Source organism: Trichomonas vaginalis, assembly GCF_026262505.1.
Source record: "Trichomonas vaginalis G3 chromosome Unknown ctg_87, whole genome shotgun sequence".
NCBI lineage: Eukaryota > Parabasalia > Trichomonadida > Trichomonadidae > Trichomonas > Trichomonas vaginalis.
The window spans coordinates 266,776-289,189 of record NW_026529174.1 but is presented as its reverse complement, the minus strand read 5'-3'; the positions used below and the strand labels follow the sequence as shown (position 1 = coordinate 289,189).

General features: G+C 30.4%; 3 protein-coding genes and 1 pseudogene across 4 annotated transcripts, besides 5 other annotated features; 1 reads left to right on the top strand and 3 right to left on the bottom strand.

Moving 5' to 3' along the window:
• The first annotated feature begins 473 nt into the window (after window positions 1–473).
• Window positions 474–501: a terminal%2Cinverted (terminal inverted repeat of Mariner transposon ID:TVAGG3_1071160).
• Window positions 474–1,777: a mobile genetic element.
• On the top strand, window positions 570–1,697 carry TVAGG3_1071170 (annotated as a pseudogene). The gene has a single exon. A coding segment is annotated over exon 1 (1,128 nt).
• Window positions 1,750–1,777: a terminal%2Cinverted (terminal inverted repeat of Mariner transposon ID:TVAGG3_1071160).
• Window positions 1,778–1,934: 157 nt separating this feature from the next.
• TVAGG3_1071150 (beige/BEACH-related family) lies at window positions 1,935–11,498 on the bottom strand (the record flags this gene model as incomplete). Its single annotated transcript, XM_001301664.1, has 1 exon — window positions 1,935–11,498. The coding sequence occupies one exon, from the start codon at window positions 11,496–11,498 to the stop codon at window positions 1,935–1,937; it is 9,564 nt and encodes a 3,187-aa protein (XP_001301665.1).
• A 1,978-nt stretch (window positions 11,499–13,476) lies between these two features.
• On the bottom strand, window positions 13,477–14,821 carry TVAGG3_1071140 (protein serine/threonine kinase protein; the record flags this gene model as incomplete). Its single annotated transcript, XM_001301665.1, has 1 exon — window positions 13,514–14,806. One exon carries the CDS (start codon window positions 14,804–14,806, stop codon window positions 13,514–13,516), a length of 1,293 nt encoding a protein of 430 aa, XP_001301666.1.
• Window positions 14,822–15,663: 842 nt separating this feature from the next.
• Window positions 15,664–16,050: a mobile genetic element.
• A 3,506-nt stretch (window positions 16,051–19,556) lies between these two features.
• TVAGG3_1071120 (protein phosphatase regulator protein) lies at window positions 19,557–21,056 on the bottom strand (the record flags this gene model as incomplete). Its single annotated transcript, XM_051256383.1, has 1 exon — window positions 19,561–20,874. The coding sequence occupies one exon, from the start codon at window positions 20,872–20,874 to the stop codon at window positions 19,561–19,563; it is 1,314 nt and encodes a 437-aa protein (XP_051076457.1).
• Window positions 21,057–21,676: 620 nt separating this feature from the next.
• Window positions 21,677–22,414: part of a mobile genetic element that runs on past the window's edge.

Below are 22,414 nucleotides of genomic sequence, written 5' to 3'. Positions count from 1 at the left end.
ATATACAATATTATTTTATATATTTTGCATTCCAATTTCTTTTTCCTAGTTGATCCAAGTCATAAAATAAAATTTAACTTGTCATTGGATCATAAAAAACGTATATTGATCAGTATGAGTTATATAATAATTAACGATTTAATCTTATATCATAAACTTTCTGGGTTAATTTTACCTGATTTTAGAGTTAGAATCAGTAATACCAATCATCTCAGAATGTTTATGATATAAGTTTATGATATTTCTGAGTAGGAAATGATTGGAAAAAGCAGATATATGTAAACACTTTCTGACACAAAAATCAGAGATGTCAAAAACTCTAAAAGACCAAAAAATTGCGTGTTAGAAAGTGCTCAATCTGTCGACCTTATAAGTAATTTAAATAAATATTTTAGTGGCAAGAGAATAGCTAATTTTCTTAAAACTTACCTTACAAAGCAGTGTTAATGGGAGATGAAAAGAATTAGTAAATATAGGGTGTCCAAAGGTGCGTTTAGCACAGCGCTCTATATGAGACTATTAAAGGAGATATATGCTGATTATAAATATATAATAAAAAATATGAATATATGTATATGATGAGTATGTTGTATTTTGGCGCCATGCCGGGATATAAAATGAATTTTTAGACAAGAGGTGGTTTCGCGGGAAATTTTGGCGGGATTTTTTTCATTTTTTTAATGAATCATAAAGAAAACATCCTCGCTCTTGCAAAAAAATGCAAAGACTGTAAAAAAATCTACGAGACATTGGTAAAATGCTTCGGTATGGATGCTCCTAGCTATTCCACTGTAACGTATCATGTTAGGATGTATCACTTCATGAACAAAAAGGCACCCATCATAAAAAATGACAAAAAATCGCCGGATCAAAGAAAAATCAAAGCAATTCTTCAAGCGCTAGATGAAGACCCAAGAGCATCACTCAGAAGGATAGAGGAGATGACAAAGATACCACGTACAACAGTCAGTTATTATCTGCACAATTATTTGAACTACAAACTAGCGTATACACGTTGGGTTCCGCACAACCTTAATTCAGTTCAAAAAAAATCTAGAGTCCAATCTTCGAAAGAGCTCTTCTCTATATTGGGTGCGTATCAATCCAAGAAGTTTCGCTTTTTAGTAACAGGGGACGAGTCTTGGTTTCAATATGCAACAGAAGCCAAAATCATGTGGATCCCGAAGGATGAAAATCCGCAAACATTCCCGAAGAAAAAAATTGACACACCAATGATGATGTTGTCGGTTTTTTGGGGCGTGAATGGCATCATCGCAATTGATATTCTTCAAAAACCTAATACGATGAATGCTCAGTATCTAATTGACAATGTTCTTACTCAAATTATCAATTCTGATGAGTTTGAGAAATCCAAACAACAAAAACAAAAGTTTGCAATTCATTTTGATAATTCAAGAGTTCACAAAAGTCATAAGGTAATGAATTACTTGGTGGAAAACAATGTCAAAGTTGTTCCAAACCCAATTTATTCACCTGATATTGCACCCTCTGACTTTTATTTATTCGGCACGCTAAAAAAGAGAGCTGAAGGACGCGAATTCGCGAGTCCAGATGATCTTGAAAATTTTGTAAGAGAGCAATTTGAGCAATTTTCTCATGATGATTTAAAGCGTGTCTTTCAAGCCTGGATCGATCGCTGCGAACGCGTGATTGAATCCAATAGTGATTATATTTAAATAAACTTTATATATATGTAACTTGTTTATTTCTATTCGCAGTATTCAGGTTTGTGCTAAACACACCTTTGGACACCCTATATTATTAAAAGTATATACTTCAAAATTTATTATTATAAAACCAGTTTAAAATGTCATTTTGTACAACTTTAAAGAAGCTAATATATGTGTTAGTTCATATAAAAATAAATATTTATAACAATAAAGAAAAAAATAAAATATAAATATATAAATATGTTATAATTGTACATAAAAGAAGTGAATGAAACCATTCTCTGTGATTGCACAAAGACATTTCAAATCATAAAGATATTTCAGTGAGATAACTTTGCTGTAGCATCTAAATGATTGTTTGTTTCCTTCATTCATGCCGTAAAATGCATCAAAAACAACGATTTTTCCATCTTCATATGCAAGAGCAATGTAATCAAAGCCGAAATTTGATGAAAACGATGTCAAACATGTGATTTCCTTCCCAAAATGGTTATTTCGCATGAAAACAGTTCCATTGAGGGTAGATCCCATAATGTTGCCTGTTTTGTCAAGACAATAAATGAAACCCCATTTATTTGTGATCAAAACAAAGTTTGGACAAAAATCTAAATCTAATGTTTGAATCTTTGATCCATCATTCAACTTACAAATGTTGACTGAGAATGATGATGTTCCACAAATAACTAAGCCATACTCGGTTGAAACATCACAACATTTGATTGACTCTCCATAAAATGGAACTGAAATTGTGAAATTATCTTTGAAAATATTCAAAATTGAATCATAAGAAACAACAATTTTTGATTTTCTCTTGAGAGAATAACAAGAAACATTCACTAAGTCAACAATTTTGTCGTTTGTGTTGTTGAATGATTGTATTGAGTATGTTTTCGTCAAATACAAATTCTCATTCAAAACAATTTCGACATTTTCATTCAAATAATTTTTCATAATTTTGAAATTTTCTGGATTGATTTCAATAACTTTAATTTCATTTTCTGACAAAATTGTCACTAAATGTTCATTGATTGAAGCAGATTTGATTTTATTCTCCGAGATCTTCAGTTTGTTGTTTTCTCTCATATCATTTATTATATCTTTTCTCGGCTTTCTTTTTGGATGTTTTTGAGTGAAAATTTGTTGAGGAAATTGTCCCAACAAAGTCATTTGTGCTTCAATTGTATCTCTCTGTTCCTTGTTCTTAAGTAATTCTTTTGTCCAAATTCCTGAATAACATGTTTCGCAGAACAAATTGTTTTCTTTCTTTTGGTCAACACCGAAATAAAAATCAATCCAATTATTGATGTTTTCTGACACATAATCGGATTCCAAACTTTCTCTCATCTTATAAACAAATTCAACAGCATTCTTTGACCACGGAGGTAATTTGACATCATCAACTTTTTCATCACGAACTTGGCCAAAGTCAAAACCGTTTAAATTCAAAAGAAATTCAGGGAAATAGAAAAATTCTGGGATCAATTCTCTGTAATCATTAATTCTTGTTGTTGCAAGTTTATAAGCTTCCGAAATCGATTTGAAAATTCTACTTGGAACATCGAATTTTCCACTCTGCATTTCAGTGTGCAAAGTTGTAAATGGTTCTGTTCTTATCAACCACAAAAACAAACTCAAAGGTGAAACACAAAAACTCGAATACAAAAAGTTTGTTTGGCCTAAATCAACTCTTTGTTTCAACATTTCGTATCTCTCTTTATCAACTTGTCCAATAGGTAACGTCAAATCTCTATAATTACTTACATCTGCTAAATCCAAATTGGATTTCTTGAATTCTTTCAAAGTCCATGGCATAAATGGATATTGGCTCGAATCGCTAAATGATCGTCCTGAAAAGACGTTTATTAACATCAAGTATTCAAAATTAGATAATTCGTAATTCAGCCATTTTTCTGTTAGATTTTGTTGTGAAAAGAACTTCGCAAAATTCGATGTCTTCTGGATCAAAATGTTTTCATTCGTCAAGTGATATGTCAAAGATTTTATCACTTTTGGCAAATTTCTTTGTGTAAAGTTCACAAAATAAGATCTGCCACTTTTTGTAAAAATTTCAATTGCTGTAATTCTTTGGAATTTTGGTCTTTGTAGTATTCTCGATATCTCATGGAAATAAACAATTTTCGTCTTCTTGAAATTGTTTTCTATCATCAAAAATGATTTGCAAATTATAAATTTACATTTTTGACACTTTTTGATCGTTATTAATTCACAATCAAATTCAGAAATTTGGTTTTCATTTCCTTCGACTTTGTTTTCTTTTGTTTTTGTGTCAACAATTTCAAGAAGTTTTGGAAGTGTCACTTTTTCTTCGTTTTCTTTTTCTTTAAACATTTTCATTGCTTCTTCTTGTTTCTGGGAGTTTCCGAGTTCTCTTGCGATTGATTCTTTCGTGTGGTCATCGAATTTTCTGTTTATTTTCAGTCTCCACGGGCACATGCAGTAAAACAAACTTTCATCTCTCTTGAATCTTTTTGTTTTCTGTTCATTTTTATTCATAAATGGTCCTTGTGAAGCATTTGACCAGAAAATGTGCCATTTCTTTCGATTTTCATTCTTAAAAGATTGAATTTCGTTGTAGAAATTGGAAATTTTCTCTTCGAAGTTAAAGATTTCTGGAGGTAAAGAGTTTGGAAGAACTTTAATTGAATTGACAGATAAATAATTAATGTTTTTCCTTATACTCTTGATTTCGGCCAAAAAATGATCATTGTAATTAAAATTGTTGAATTTGTTGATGTCATTCAAAATATTGAATGAGTTTGTTGAAAATTTTCCGGTGATTTTGTCTCTAAACATTACAAAATAACCGCTATTATCGTCACTCAAAACTTTTACATTGTCTCTGTACAAATCATTTGCAATTTGTTTTCCTACGTCATTTGATTGATGTAAGAAGTACAAAACAATTGAAGAAAACGAGTGGACATTGTCTAATTTGTAGACAGAGAAAATTTTGAGTAAAAGCAAACTCAAAGAAAAATCTTCCCATTTTCCTTTTTTGTCTGAAATTCGGAGAGAAAATTGTTCTTTCGTTGGAACAAATCTGTACTTCTTTATCAGTTGGTCAGTGAGATTTAACTGGAGTTTTTCTACTTCGGAATGATTTATTTGTTCACTTAGATCTGATTCTGAAATGTTTGAATCAGAAATAAATCTCTCTGACTCTGATAAATTCGAATTTGACATGTTCTCTGATTCATTTAATATCGATGAATTCGGTGTCTTATCATTCTCTGACAAATTGTCACTTGACTTCGTATTTTCATTCAACAAAGTATTAATACTCGTTGTCTCATTATTTTGACTAATTTTCGATTTTTCTTCATCAGAAATTTTGACATTTTCTGACAAATTTTCTGAAAATTTGACGTTTTCTTCTGAATTTTCTTGATTTTTGACATTTTCTGTCAATTTTTCTGTATTTTTATCTGGACTTTGATTATTAGAAGAATTTTCTTTTTCATTAATTTTTTCTTGTATATTTTTGACATTTTCTGACATTTTTTCAGAATTTTTGTCAGATTTTTCATTATTATTTTGATTTTCAGTTTTTTGTTCAGAATTTTCAGGAATTTCTTGATTTTTCTCTAAAATCAAAGAATTATCTGTTTCAGAATCATCCAAGAAAAATCTTTGTAATTTTTCATCAGAGTCATCAACTGAATCAGTCAAATCAGTTAAATTTGGATTAGATTTAGAAATATTCTTGTAGTTTCTCTTTGGAGAGAAAGAGGCAATGTTAGGATTTGATCTAGAAGACAAAATCATTCTTTCTTTGTCAGAAAACGGAGATTTTTCAAACAAATAATCAATGTTTTTGTTTGTTTTCGCAAATCCATCATGGAAAAATATGAAATGGAATGCAATATTAACTAAATTATTCATCAATGGTGTTTTAGCTCGTGAATCAAATGCAAAGTGAAGTGAAGCCGATATCAAAAGTGACAAATAATGGTATTGGTCCTTATTTATAGATCTACAGATCAAATCAGTCATCATTGCGAACTCAAATGTGTTTTCCAGTTTACATTTGCAAAGAAAAGTGAAAATTTGTGATTCTTTGTCATTTATCGCGTGAACAATCGAATATTTGTACCAGTAATCAATGGTTGTGAACTTAATGGAAGGTTCCATGACATCATAAACTAAACTATTTCGTGAGTTCATTGATACAAAAGTGATAAATTTGAATAGTTCAGGGAAAGCAGGTAAAATTGAAACAATTTTCTGTAAAAACAAAACTCCAAATTTTCTTTGTGGAATTATTTGGTCAAGTGAAGTGGCAAAAGTGACAAATTTCGGTTTCATTTCAGGGAAACAATAAAGCAAAGCAGAAATACTAGAAATCGTCAAAAATATGATTTCTTCATCGTCAGAATTAAATAAACTATTCAATTGTTTTGAAAAAGTCAAAACTTGTGTTCCCAAATTAAAGATAATTGAATTATGACTTGTTACACTCAACAAAAACTGTAACAAATCTTTTCTTTGTCGATCATCGGGAACAGTTATGATATGTGATATAATTTTCTTGAAACTCTTCATAGTTAATGAATGCCACGCAATGTTTAAACCAAAATTAAATAAAAATTTTCTCACTTCAGTTATGTCTGTCACTTTTCTATCGTCATTGTGAATTTCCAATCTATCGTACCAGAAATAGATTCTTATTGTGTTTAGGAGTTTGTTCAATGACAAATTCTGGCAAATTAATGTTGGTGAATATTCAAAAATTTTTTCTGACAAATAAGAATAAATTTGAGTTTGGTCAGGAGAAAATCTCCAAATATTGAAGTTCAAAAGAATGTCTTTCATCATGGAATTCTTTATGTCTTCTGTCAATGATGTTTCTACAACTAAAAACAGTGATTTGTAGCAATCAATTGTTAAATGAAAATGGTTAAGTGAAGTCAACAAATGTGACAAAATTTTTGTTCCATCATTTGAGACAAAATCAATTTCTTCTTTTTCTCCTGCGTAAAGAGCCAAAGAAAGGAGACTTATGATGTCAATTATAGAGACATCATTTGGAAGAATTGTTAAATTACTTACATCGATTTGGTCATTTTTGGATTTAGTCAATAATTCATTTATTATTAATTCATCAATTTTCTTTCTCTTCTCTAACTGCTCTCTGATTCTCTCTTGATTTCTAATTTTTTCATCAACTGGAATTTCCTCCTCCGTCTTATCATCATCTTCATTTGGAATCTCTTTAGATTTCTCTTGATTATTTTCATTGTTTTCTTTTGAGTTTTCTTCAGAAGATTTTTCTTCATTTTTGTCAGTTTTTTCATGAAGAATTTTTTCGGATTTCTCTTGATCATTTTCATTGTTTTCTTTTGAGTTTTCTTCAGAAGATTTTTCTTCATTTTTGTCAGTTTTTTCATGAAGAATTTTTTCGGATTTTTCTTGATTATTTTCATTGTTTTCTTTTGAGTTTTCTTCAGAAGATTTTTCTTCATTTTTGTCAGTTTTTTCATGAAGAATTTTTTCGGATTTTTCTTGATTATTTTCATTGTTTTCTTTTGAGTTTTCTTCAGAAGATTTTTCTTCATTTTTGTCAGTTTTTTCATGAAGAATTTTTTCGGATTTCTCTTGATCATTTTCATTGTTTTCTTTTGAGTTTTCTTCAGAAGATTTTTCTTCATTTTTGTCAGTTTTTTCATGAAGAATTTTTTCGGATTTCTCTTGATCATTTTCATTGTTTTCTTTTGAGTTTTCTTCAGAAGATTTTTCTTCATTTTTGTCAGTTTTTTCATGAAGAATTTTTTCGGATTTCTCTTGATTATTTTCATTGTTTTCTTTTGAGTTTTCTTCAGAAGATTTTTCTTCATTTTTGTCAGTTTTTTCATGAAGAATTTTTTCGGATTTTTCTTGATTATTTTCAGACAAAATTGCTTTTGATTTTTCAACTTTTCCTTCAGATGATTTTTCTTGATCAACATCTTTTGTTTTTTCATAGTTTTCTGTTATTTCTTCTTGAGAATTTTGTTGAGATATTTCATCTTGATTTTCATTAGAAATTTCTTTCTTTTCTTCAAAAGATTTTTCTTGATTATTTTCATCATTTTCTCTCTTTTCTTTTCCATCAAATTTTTCTAATTTTTTGTCAGTTTTTTCTTGAAGAATTTCACTTTTTTCTTCTCGAGATTTTTCGATATTTTCATTATAAATTTTTTCTAATTTTTCATTTTCATCAACATTTTCTCGAGATTTTTCGATATTTTCATTATAAATTTTTTCTAATTTTTCATTTTCATCAACATTTTCTCGAGATTTTTCGATATTTTCATTATAAATTTTTTCTAATTTTTCATTTTCATCAACATTTTCTCGAGATTTTTCGATATTTTCATTATAAATTTTTTCTAATTTTTCATTTTCATCAACATTTTCTCGAGATTTTTCGATATTTTCATTATAAATTTTTTCTAATTTTTCATTTTCATCAACATTTTCTCGAGATTTTTCGATATTTTCATTATAAATTTTTTCTAATTTTTCATTTTCATCAACATTTTCTTGAGATTTTTCGATATTTTCATTATAAATTTTTTCTAATTTTTCATTTTCATCAACATTTTCTTGAGATTTTTCGATATTTTCATTATAAATTTTTTCTAATTTTTCATTTTCATCAACATTTTCTTGAGGTTTTTCATTATTTCCTTGATCAAAATTTTCCAAATTTTCTAGAGAAATTTTTTCTTTTCCTTGATCAATTTCATTTTCTAATTTTTCCAATTTCTTTTCTTCTATTTTGTTTGTGTATTTAGACATAAGATATTGAACAGATTTGAAGTCAATCATTTCCAAATCCAACTGAGCGAACAAAGGCAGCAAAATGTTGACTCTGAAGAATCTCAACAGAATGTTTGCAAATTTTCTGTCGACATTCTTTTGTATTTTAGAAATCAATGAATAAGAAACAGCAAAAATTGGATTATCAAACTGAAACATACTCCTCGGTCCTTTCCTGTAATACTCCTGAATCTTTTGTACACTCAATAAATCACTAATTACTACATTCGAAATTTGAGAAGAATAATCGTTATCGTCTGTCAAATTTCCAATAATTAATTTATTGAAATTTTTGACATTTTGAGAAATTTTTATATTTGAAATTTGGTCGGAATCTATAAAAATTCTCAAAGTCGAATTTTTGAGGCTCAAAACAACAAAAATCCATTTTGAAAAAGAGATTTTTGTGTTTATTCGATATCCTTTACACAAAAAATCTTTTTCTTTGATCATCAACAGTTTCTCTTCATCGGAATCGTTTCTAGATAAAGAGATAATTGTTCCTTGGCTTGTAGATGTCAAATTCAACCAAAATGAAATTGCAAATTGATTAAATTCACTTGAAAAGTTGAATTCATGACGTTCTGACAATGATAACGACATCTCTGGCTTCCCTTGTATATCAATAAGTAATTTTGATAATAAATTAACGTAATTCGACCTCGGTCTGACAAATCTTTTATGAATTAAACTGAATAAAGCCAAAAACTGTTGAACAATCTGTGGAGATGATGAAACAGATGATATATGATAAAATAATTCAAGTAATTCGTCATCTGATGAATCTTGTTCGAAGATTTTTATTATTTCTAAATCTAATTTGCTAAAATGCATCAATCTGGCATTGATATTTGAATAGTTGCATAAACTGATGAAGTATTGCATCAAATCTTCCTTCTTTCGATAAAAAATTCTGAAAATTATTGGAAATACGAAATCATTCTTAATTTCAACATTTAAAACAATGGAATCAACATTCTTGCCTAGTAATAAACTTTCCATACCGATAAATGACCTTTCGTCGTGTAAATCTAACTGATTATAACAAAATTCTAAATCTTCGACCCAATGATGCTTCAAACATGTTTCTTGTGACATGGTAACGAATAATTTGATGATTTCAAGAACAATTTCTTCTGAAAATTCAGTTTTTGTCAAAGATTTTAAGACAATTGTTAATTGATCGGTAAAATCAACAAAAAGTTGGATGTTTCTCGCGTTATTGTTAATAGACTTGATAATCATGAGTAAAATTGATTGTTGTCGATCATCTGAAATAGAATAATTTGAAATTTGGTCAAATAAAGGATTAATTATCGAAATCAAACAAGGAAGAGTTTCTGATATTGATATATATCTACATAACTTGCTAAGAGCAAATTCTCGAACGTTTTCTTCGTATAATAATGAAATGATATGAGAAGTGAACAAAGGATTGGCAAAGAACTGTATCATTATGTCATCTTTATCCAGAAGATCCTCAAAAAGCTTGAAAAGTGTTAATCTGCAGCTTTCAATTTCAGAAATATTTTCATTTGCCTTGAAATTGGCCAATTGAAGCTGTATCGATATTGAAGCTAGTGTCTGTATGATATTTGTATGATTTTGGATATAAGGAATTAAATCTGCCATCAAATTCATCAAAATATGTAAATATTCAGAGAACAGGATAGGAAAATGGGCCATTTGCAATAGGAATTTATCTAAATCTTGGTTAAAGTTAATAAGAATCAAGTACAAAAAGAAAAATCTCATAGAATACAAATTATTTGTATTTGATGTGGAAATTTTTGGATTTCCAATGAATTCTGGTATTGGAAAGTCTGATTTTTCAATTTGTATTCGTCCGATTAGTAAATAAAGTACTAATAACCCACAATAATCAAAATAATATTTTGTATCTTTTGCAATTTTGACTTTTGTTATGAATTTGAACAGTAATGCGATGTAGGCTGATTCAATGTTACTGATTATCTTGAAAACGAGTGATACTTTGTCTTGATATTTTGGATTTATTATATTTTTCGATTCTCCCGATTTTTGAACGATATCTGGCAGAATAAAACCGTTTTGGAAGGTTTTTCTTTGAGGAAAAATCATCTGATACATTGGAGATTTTTCTAGTTCTAATTCCAACGAATCAATCGACAAAACATCGTAATAAGGGGATTCTGACTCTATTTCCGTGCATATCCTTTCAAAGAAGTTGTTGACGAACTCAGAAATCAGTGTCAAATCGAGATTTTTGTGAATTAAATAAAAAATATTTAAACAATTCTCGTGTAACTGCAAGATATAAGGTTGTATGATCCTGAACAAGTTGTCATACATCTCGTTCGTAAAGAATTCCGTGTGATCTGCTATAACTGTTGTTAAAAAAGTCAAAAATGTTGGTCCATGAGAATTTTTTTCGTAATCGGTCTTTTTTGCGATAACTTCTATGGAATCTATGATTTTAGATATCAAATTTGTTGGATTTAAGTTGATTGTATTGATATATTCGGAAAGAGTTGATAAAATTAAGTCAAAATGTGTATCGAAGTCAAGAGATACACATATTAAGTATACTTCTGATATTGCGGATGCGATGAGATCTTGATATAAAGAATTTGGGAACTTGCAAATTAATTGAAAAAAATCTGCACAGTTTTGAATTTCCATGGAGTTATCGTAGAAGTAAAACAATGAAGCAGATGCAAATAGGAGATGTATAATGATGATTTCGATCTCTGTTTGATTTTGTGGAATATATGATAATAATTTTGAAGTTATTTTACCATCAAATGATGGATTGAAGTTTGCTAGAGAGAATAAGTCTTGATACGTAACTGCCTCTGCCGCATGTTTATGTTTTAAAAATTTGACATTCGTATCTACGACATTATATAGGATACTATTAGAGTTTATTGAGTAAATGCATTTCTTTGTTCTATATGCTGGCTGGATTTCAAAAATTTGACGACATAAGTCAATCCGTCTCTTCATATAAAATCAATAGAAAAAACTCAATAGCAAAAATGATGATTTTAGTCATTGATGAGCAAAAATGATATAGGTAACTATTATTGTGAGATAAATTATCCGTGTAAAATTAGAGATTTTAAAATATGAACCCAATTTTTATACAATTCTATATATTTATATAGTAAGAATCAAAATCACCAAAATCCACATTATGCTAATACTAGTGAGAACACTCAACATTCTCGATATTCGAATCAAAACTTAACTAGTATGAGAAATCAATATCCACTCTCATTAGATTTATAAGTACTTTCCTGAACGGATGATGAAGAATGAATTAAGATGGCTTATTGTTTAAATTAAAATAATTTTGCATATTTTGGTTTGCATGCTTTAGAGGTAGCATAATCTTATTTTTGTAGGATGTGATGTATATTGCCGAGCAGTGGCAGTTCATATGAGTCAACTAATTTTTTTCAACATCCAAAATACGAAATCATTGGTTGGATGATAATGAAAATGGTTATCCTAGAGTTTTAATCTTGAGTGGTAGCGTCGCTTTGATTCCCATAACGACATAAGCAATAGGATATATCTTCACAATATACAAAACCGGCCAAAATTGTCTCATTTTGATCTGCCATCAGCACTAATGTAATTATGTTTAATATTATAAAATACCTACGATTCGATTTCGAGATTCAAATATAATTTCAAATCTATCAAAATCTTTTGTGCTGCTTAAGAGAACATCAAAGTTTCATGAAGATGTAATTAATGAAATCGCCGAATCAAGGTAATATTGTATTCATATAATATGAATTTTTTTAAAAAGAGAAAATATAATGTAAACTCCATGATTATAGTATCTACTGTGTGCAAACTTAAAAAAGCTGTTCTTGAACATGTAGTATAAGTGTAAGAGATGATTTGATAAAATATATTCTGAATTTAGATTTTTATGGTGGAATTAGGTTCTCTCTGGGAACAAGGAACATTTGAACTCATCACCTATTTTCCAAATTTTTGAAATTTTACCATATATAATGGAAAATAATAATATTTGTAACTGATTTTTTTTATTTTTGCATTAAAAATTGGAAATTTTTTCAAAAATTTCAATATTTTGTTATTTTTTTATTTATTGAAATAGAATTTTGAAATTTAAATACTGTAGAATCTTTCAATTTTGTTATTTCTATAATATTATCCTTTAATTTTTATATTTAAATTGTAATTTGTGTTAATAAGATAAACTATATCTCAAAATTGGATGATTTATAATATAAATTTGTCATATATGTTATCATTAATTCAATCTTTCTCAAAATTACAATCAACAACAAAAACAACAAAAAATTTGTTAAATAAATTAGAGATTTATACAATTTAATAAAGTGTAATAATATCAGAGGAGCTAATAACAACGTTTTATAATAGGTACAAAGGAAGTAAGTTTAAAGAATATTCCCTAAAATGAATTGAAAGCTCGAAATCTAAGCATTGCATAGGAAATTGTAGTTTATCATACATATTTACATTATCCTCTGTTCAGTCATCGAGTATCGTTGTAAAACTAATGATATTGGATACAAACGTGAAATTCCAAGCGAATCTACAAGTAAATATATTAAAAATCAATTTTTGGTATTTTTTAATAGGGTTACCGAAAGACTATTCTATTTAGTTGAACAAATTTTGTTCACAGCTTTATTGAATCAAAAGAACGTCAGGGACACTATCGCTAGCAAGTTTATTTACGTTGCATTGAGTAATTGGAAAAAAAGAAAGGAAACAACATTAATGTCATTCTTTAATGAGCTATGTAGTTATTTAAATTTCGACGCCGTTTGTATCAAACTACGTTACGGGGCTTGTGTAGATAACTCCCGTTTTAACGGTAGGGAAAAAAAAATCAAATAATTAATCTGCCGCAGTTAATGGACCATTTCGGAGCAAAAAATAAATCTCATTAAGTAATAAATACGTTTAAACAGATAAAAAAGGAAAAATAAAAAGATAAAAATTCAATAAAATTAGGCTAAGCCAGTTTGAACAAAAGAGAATCCAGCAATGTTGCCGAAATCGGTCATACCAGGGGTTACAAATGAATCTACAGCGATTTCATTGGTAAATTCGGGATCAAAATTCTGAGTTGAGAACCTGTCTTTAATTTGTGGAATATAGCTTGGCATGTACTCTCTGCCAAGAATTGCATCCCAATCAACTCCTTCAAAGAACGGATGACTTTTAATTTCTTCAAATGTAGCGCGTTTCTTTGGATCCTTCTCGAGTAATCTCTTCATGAAGTCGACAATTCTCTCATCCGCATCTTCAGGATAGAACGGTTCCGATTCAACAATATCTTGTAATAAAATCGACTTGTTCTCGTTATAGAAAGGAGTACGACCGAAAATCATTTCGTAAGTCAGAATACCTAATGCCCACTCATCGATCTTTGTTCCGTATTCCTGCTGAAGAACAACTTCTGGGGCTAAATAATCCGGTGTTCCACAGAAGGTGGTTGCTCCTGTAGTACCGTTTAACTCCTTTGAGAGTCCGAAATCTGTAAGCTTTATATGACCATCTGCGTCAAATAAAACGTTTTCAGGTTTCAGATCTCTGTAAATGATTCCGTACTTGTGCAAATGAGAGAGAGCCAAGCCAATTTCAGCAATGTACAATCTGGCATCGTCAATTGGAACAACTCCGACTTTTTCCATGTAATAAAACAATTCTCCGCCAGAAGCGTATTCCAAGCCTAAATAGACCTTACGATCAGATTGGAAGGCGAAACAGAGGTTAACAACGAATGGATGATGGATTTTCATCATGATATTCTTCTCAGTAAGAACAGAGCAACCATCAACATCGTTTATCACAGATTTTCTTATGGATTTGATTGCATAAAGCTGATCATTATCATATCTTCTGCAAAGCATGACCTTTCCATAGTAACCTCTGCCAAGAACAGAAATTATCTGGAAGTCATCCATCGACAGTTTAGTGCATGTTGTTTGAATTGATCGAAAAACGTTAAACCACTCGGATATTTCTTCAGATGAGCATGCAGAAAATAAAATAGGCTGAGCGTCCTTAGATGGCTTGATTTGAAATCTCGGATTTGTTGCTCCGCGAACTAATTCGAAAGTAACATCTGGTGTCATGGGGATTACAATATCAATGTTTGTAATTGCTTCATCTTTGGATACGATAATTGAGTGATCTGAAATAGAAACATACCTGTTATGCCATAATCCTTGGTTGTTTCCTTTTTTCTTTAGCCAGCCTCGTTTTGGGAGGGAGAGTGGGTCCTTGAGTGATTTCATATAATTAGAATTTTGAGATTAATTCAAAAATTTAAAAAGCCATATTTTTGAAAGTAATGCGTAAATTGTTGATAGTCTTATTAGGGAACATTGAATTGAACGAACGTAAAAAGTAGATTGAATCATCAATTCTGACAGTTACTGCCATGAGAATTGAAAATATTGAAATAATGTCAAAAATCAATTGTATAAATTATAAGATATCAATATATGTTTAAATAAAATGTTGCATACTAAGTAGTGTCAACGATAGAAATTGAGAGCCTATTAATCGTCGAAGAAGTACGATTATTTTTTGGGCGAAAAAGTATCTTAAAATATGATTATTAATATGTTTTTAAAATAAAAAATTTGAAAGTTAATTTGAGATTCTCATATAATTTTTTGAATGAAAAAAATAAATATAGTCTATATGAGTTTTTGAATAATCACACTTGAGATATATCTAAAAAATAATTAAAAATAGAGTTTGAGAAGACTTTTCAAGGTGTAATGAAAAGTGTGATATAGAAAATAATTATAGATATTTTAATTTTATATATTGTGCTAAGCATTATATTAAATTTTTAGGAAAAACACTTTTCATAAGTATTCAATATTTGAAAATACGCTCCAAAAAAGAATAGATTCTTTTATATTCGCTTATATAAAAGGAGACTCTCTATCAGATGCGAATGCCTGAATTCAGCACCTCTGATAGAGAGTTTCCTCTTATATAAGCAAATCTTTTTCATTCGTTTTTGTTAATATAAAAACATCAAAATCTACCAATATGAGAAATTAAACCCTGCGAGGCACCAGTCTAGAACTGGCACTTCGCAGGGTTGAATTTCTCTTGACAAAATACAATAATCAAATGCTCCAAAGTTTTCAAATTTTTATTAGGAATAGGAGCCTACAAAGCACTGATTATATATCAGTGCCTGGTAGGCTCCTATTCCTTCTCTAAATGGGAGAAACTTTGTTTGAATAAGATAACATGCGAACAAAGTTTCTCCCATTTAGAGTGGGATTTGGAGGGTGGGAGGTACATAGATAGACTATGTATCTCTCACCCTCCAATTCCCTCGGGAAAGTTCGAAAACTTTGGTGCAATCAGCAACGATTGCACCAAAGTTTTTGCGTTTAATTGAAGGAATTGCTCTTTATGATATATACAGTTACAATGCATATATCATAAGGAGCAATTCCTTCCAGATATCTGGCAAACTTGCTCGCAATGGTTCACAATTGCGAACAAGTTTTGTCATTTGTCAAGAGAAATTAAACCCTGCGAAGCGCCAGTTCTAGACTGGTGCCTCGCAGGGTTTAATTTCTCATATTGGTAGATTTTGATGTTTTTATATTAACAAAAACGAATGAAAAAGATTTGCTTATATAAGAGGAAACTCTCTATCAGAGGTGCTGAATTCAGGCATTCGCATCTGATAGAGAGTTTCCTTTTATATAAGCAAATATAAAAGAATCTATTCTTTTTTGGAGCGTATTCTCAAATATTGAATACTTATGAAAAGTGTTTTTTTCTAAAAATATCAGAATATATTTACAATAGTAAAATAAATAAGATATTTAAATTTATTTTTAAATGCTTTTTTTTATATGAGATTCTCAAAAGTTATATCAAAAGTCTGTTTTTTCTAAAATCTAATATCATAATCTATTTCTCATTTTAAGTACATCTTAATTCATTTTATTTTCTATATTTTTTCAATATTTTTGAGGGAATTGTGTTGCTTCCCCGACAATAAAATTGAGAGGTTTACACATTGACACTACTTAGCATGCAACAGAATATCATTAGAGACCATTCAATTTTTTTTGTTTTTTACATTTCATAATCTTACATCACAATCGTTCGAAAATTTACACCATAATAAATTCGTGGTTAATAAGACATTTAATTTAAAAGATAAATTTAATGATCTATCTGACTCTTGAATTTTCATATTGTTAAAATTATTGAAAAGCGCTCTTTTGTACTTTTCTCCGATTTAGATATGCAAATACTAGCATCTTTTTAATAAAAAAGAGCTAGTTTATATCTTTTATGAAATATTCAGATTTTTCCCAAATATTCACCATCAAATCTACTCCGACATCTCATAAAGACACATTATTGGATCAAATTCTCCAATTTATCCCGCCCATTATTATTGATGGATTCGAGTCTAATTCAAAAGTGATCAATTTTGGAAATATATGCTTACTATCGAAATTATTAAGAACTATCTTATCACTAAGCAATTTGTTGTCAGAACAATTAATTCTCAGAATTTTTTCAATTAATCTTAATCTGTCATTGATAATTCCTTGTCATTATGCATAACTAACATTAAATATTTGCTTATTTTTTGAAGAAATTTATTGCAACGATTTGTAAGACTCAAATTCTTTTCAATTTCATTATTTATGTTTCATTCAATCTCATGACATTCAAATTTTAAAATTGTAGCAGTAATATTCATTTCTCGATTTAGAACAAGTTTTACAAATTTTATTTTGCCGCGCGATTATTTTCAATACAAAGTAGATTTTCAATCATTAAGAAACGAAATCAATTTAATTCATATTATTATAGTTATAATAAGGCATATAGTATTGCGCCTGTAAATTTTCATACAAATCAACAAGATTTTAAAATCATTTTTTTGAAACGAATTCAAAATTTAGCGACCCTTCATCATTAGCCTTTTTTGAAAGCATAGAAGACTACTTAAGCACATATGACTCAGTGTACAACCTTACCTCCACTGAAGAAACAACAATTAGACAAATTGTCGAAAAGATCAAATCCATCTTGGTTTCTAAGTACAATGTCCCCATTGCTTCAATATTAACCGATATTAGCATACATTGTACTCTTAAGAACAAATATTTTGCCGCCTATTGGGAGGTTTTCAAGATCCTTTATAAGGAGTATCTGCCAGATAAAGGCCTTGAAAACATTCATCCAGCCTTTAAATACTTGCTGAATAAGGAATTCAACCTTAGTTTCCCTGTCAGACAGCCATATTTGTTAACCGTTCATGAACCCAGCTCCATCTTCTTCTTAATTATGCGCGACGACCTTCCAGCTTTAATCGAATACCTGAGACAGAGCTTTATCAGTATTGAAGATACCTTAGACTCTGCTCTATACCCAATTTACAATCTTAACCTCCTCGAAGTTGCCGCCTACCATGGCTCTTTGACCGTCTTCAAATACTTGCTAGAGAAAATGCTCATGAAGGTTACCCAAAACTGCCTCTACCTAGCAATTATCGGAGGATGCAAAGAAATTATCGACTTGTGCCTACAGTCCCAAAAAATGGATGATCAATGCATGATCTATGCATTAAGAACCCACAATTACGACCTTGTACAGGATCCAGTTCTCAGTGCCAACGTTGATAAATCCAAATTCTTGGAATACAACCTCAGGAACCTCGTTTTGTACATTAAAGAAAAACAAGACATGGACGTAGCATTACTTTACTCCTTCCATTATTACTTGCCACCTCTATGGGACTATTTATCAGATAACGGTGCAACCATAAATGCTCATGATAACGAAGGCAATACACCATTGCATATTGCTGCAAGTCACAATTACGTTGCAGCATTACAATGGCTCACGAACCACGGAGCAAATATCGAAATTACAAAATTCGAAGTTACAAACTCCAATATGCATCGCATCGAAGTTCCAAAGTGTTGAATCATGCCACTTCCTTCTCGATAATGGCGCCAACGCCCTAACGGTCGACGATTCCAAGGTTCAGCCACTCCACTACGCTTGTTCCTACGGAAACATCGATTAATCACCACGTTCTTAGATCGTGGTGCAGATATCAACAGCTTGGATCAAGAAGGCCATGGAACTCTTTACTACGCGATCAAATCCCACTCTTTGGAAGCATTCTGCTTCTTGATCGACCACGGAGCTGACATTCACGTCAAGGACACAAAGGGACACAGCCTCATCTTCGCCATTACCTCTGCAGAAAGCATTCCGATCTTCAACAAGCTGCTCCAGCTCGGCTTCAACATCAATGAGACAGACACTGCCTTACGCACTGTTCTCTCTTACGCAGCAGAGAGAAATAACCAAGTCTTCCTTGACTATCTCATGCACAGTGGAGCAAACGTCAACCACCAGGATGCAGAAGGCAAGTCACCATTGCACCACGCAGTTCAAAACGGAAAGGTAACCAATGCAAAGCTGTTGGTTCTCCAAGGTTCGATGTACGACCTCGAAGACAATAAAGGCAAAGTTCCAATTGAACTTGCCACGATGCTCGTCAAGAGAGAGGTCGTCAACTACCTTCAAGACTGGTTCCGTGGTGATTACAACCATGTCGCTAACTATTAATTAGTTTCTTTATAATTAATTATTTTATTTTAAAAATTTTCCCGTTTTATTATTAAAATTGATTACTTTTCAAATATTTACACGGCATATATAATAAACAGAGAAAATTCAACAACTTACATTAGAGAATATCATAGTTTTAGATAAAATTTCACTTTCTAACATTAGTAAATCTAATGACTGTGTATAATCATTAAAATTTCTGTAATTTAGCTTTAATTTCATTGAAATTTAATTTAATTTTTTAGATTAACTAGTGTTAGTGAAGGAATATGTAAAAAGTGAGGCAGTTAATAAAATTCATGAATAAAATTTGTATTTACACTTGATGAATAAAACAAAACAATAAAAATGTTAAATACAATAATATAATAATATACATGCAAACAAAATAAAGGCTCTATTACTTAAATAACACATCGATTCTCTGTAATATCTCTTCTTTGTCAAAATTATTTTTGTCATTTTTTGTGACTTCTTCGACCAAAACCTCCCAATTCCTTCTTTTAGATTGTATTGCTCTATTTCTCTCACTCTCTATTCTTCCGATTTCGAGTCTGCTGCCGACATCATGGTTTACAGACATCAAAACTCTGGCTGCGTCCAAAGCTGCTTTTGATACAACAACGTTCCAGTGCGCGCTGCATCTATCAACACCTTTCAGTATGATAGGAACGAGTTTTGTCGAAAACGATGAGAAAACAATTAAAAAATTTTTGTTCGTTATTACATTCAAAGCAGAAATGTTTGTTTTGAAGTTCAACGAATCCAAGGATTCCTTAAGGATGTTGAAGATGATCAAGCCGCAGCTCTCGATGTCTTTCGGTGGAAGATGAGGCGCCAAATATGAAAAATGGCTAAGAAAAGCAGTTTCTTTGTTTGTGTCTGTTTTTGGCCAATGTTTCACTAATTCGTAAAGAGTCCATGTGGAAATGGTTCCATCTTGGCTCTCAAAGAACTCGGCGAGTTGATTAAATGGTCCGAAAAACTCAGAAGACATTTGAGAGGAAATTAAGGGGAAAATAATCGTTTTGTAAAGTGTGAAAAATGGAGGTTTGAGAGGGAGCGTCTGCGCTTTCAAGAAATGATGGAGAAATCGGAGGCATGGGGCTACACAAGGATATAGCATGTAGTTATCACGGTATTTGAGAAGCTGGCGTAAAATTATTTGAAAAATTATCTGACGATAGCCTGAGACTGTATCAAATACGAGTAATATGAAAGATTCGACTGCTTGTATCTCTTTTGGATCTGGACTTTCGAGTAATGTTATGTAACGCGTGAGAAAATCTTTAGTTAATAAATTTTGCAGAGCACTGATCTCCGAATTAGATACGAATGAGTATAGTATTCTATGAACAGTTGAAAGATGTAACCAACTATTAGTGTTAATTGGTATCCTTGAATCTGCGTCGATAATCGTGAGTGGAATAGGTGGAATTTCGCGTAATATGTTTACTTTTATCATATCGAATAATTCTACTCGTAATGATTCGTCTAGGCTCCGAAATACGTGAACGTTATTAACAGTATTGAAGATTTTCGTGAGATAATCTGCTTTTTTGCTTCTCATATTGATTGTCTGTGGGTTATCAAAGTCGACTATTGTCTTACAAAATTGTAATGCTTCGACAAATTGTGTTGCCAGTGCTGGCGAAAGAGTCAATGGAGTTTCATCTTGCTTTTCTTGTTGTGTCTGTTCAACAGAAACTTGCATGAGAGTTAAATTTTTTGGCTGAAGTGAATCCTGAAGGTGGACCGCTTTTAGGATTGATTCGTAATTTGGGTAAAGAATTGACCAAGGGAGTTCTATTTTGCTGCTGAGGTTGAATACATTCTGCACGTACACTAGAGCTTTTCTTCTGATGTTAGAAATTAAAATATACGTATCTATTTAAAAAATTACTCATTATTAAGCAAATATAAAAAGGTGACAATACCCGTGGTCTCAAATCTGCTGCATGTAGACTATTCAAAATTTTAATATCTGTGTTTATAAATGTAATTATATTTAGATTGTAATTATATAAAAATAATTTAAGGAGAACGATAATCATATCGGCGTAGACTCGATCTTATTACTCGATTTTATATTTCTAAATACATTAAGCTTAAATTCAACTACCGAATTTTTCCTTTCAAAAATTTGAGAAAAACCAATATAAAACAGTAAAAACTCTCATGATTTGATGACAGTAGTATATGTTGACGGGTTTAGTGACTTTTTTGTTACATCTATATATAGACGATGCATTAAAATATATTTATTTATAAATCATTAAAAAAATTAACATTAATTTTAAAATAATTTATTTTTTATCTTTTAGCCGTTTTCGCTACTGGTGCCAAAAAGTTTGCAACGGGTTTAAATATCATCCATGTAAAATTTTAGAACTTGGTAACGAAAAACTTCAGAAAAAATTAAACGAAAGACTATCAAAAGATAAAGTTGAAAGAGTAAATAAACTCGCTAAAGGTAATGGTAATGATGAAAGGTGTAAAGATAAAGATAAAGTTTAGAGAAAGGGACAAACTATCCAGTGTCACTTTTCAAAGGAATAAAAAAAATAATAAAGATGAAATAATAACATGAACTCTTATATAAATATAATTTTATCTAAATAGATAAATGAATTAAGCAGTTTACAGTTATATATATTTAATGAGAGACAATATCTAGTTCTATGGTAGAAATGACTCTTAGACTCAAATAAGTAACACAGATAGAAAGTACTCAGTATAACAATTATATATGTACACTCAAAGTTAGTCGCTGCTAAAATCTTAACCTTGCATTTCGGGAAAATCTGACTAATGGCTCTTAGACTCAAATAAGTAACACAGATAGAAAGTACTCAGTATAACAATTATATATGTACACTCAAAGTTAGTCGCTGCTAAAATCTTAACCTTGCATTTCGGGAAAATCTGACTAATGGCTCTTAGACTCAAATAAGTAACACAGATAGAAAGTACTCAGTATAACAATTATATATGTACACTCAAAGTTAGTCGCTGCTAAAATCTTAACCTTGCATTTCGGGAAAATCTGACTAATGGCTCTTAGACTCAAATAAGTAACACAGATAGAAAGTACTCAGTATAACAATTATATATGTACACTCAAAGTTAGTCGCTGCTAAAATCTTAACCTTGCATTTCGGGAAAATCTGACAAATGGCTCTTAGACTTGTTTTGATAATTAATTCTTCAATTATATTATAATTTATAACAAATTTCCTCAAACTATCTGTATG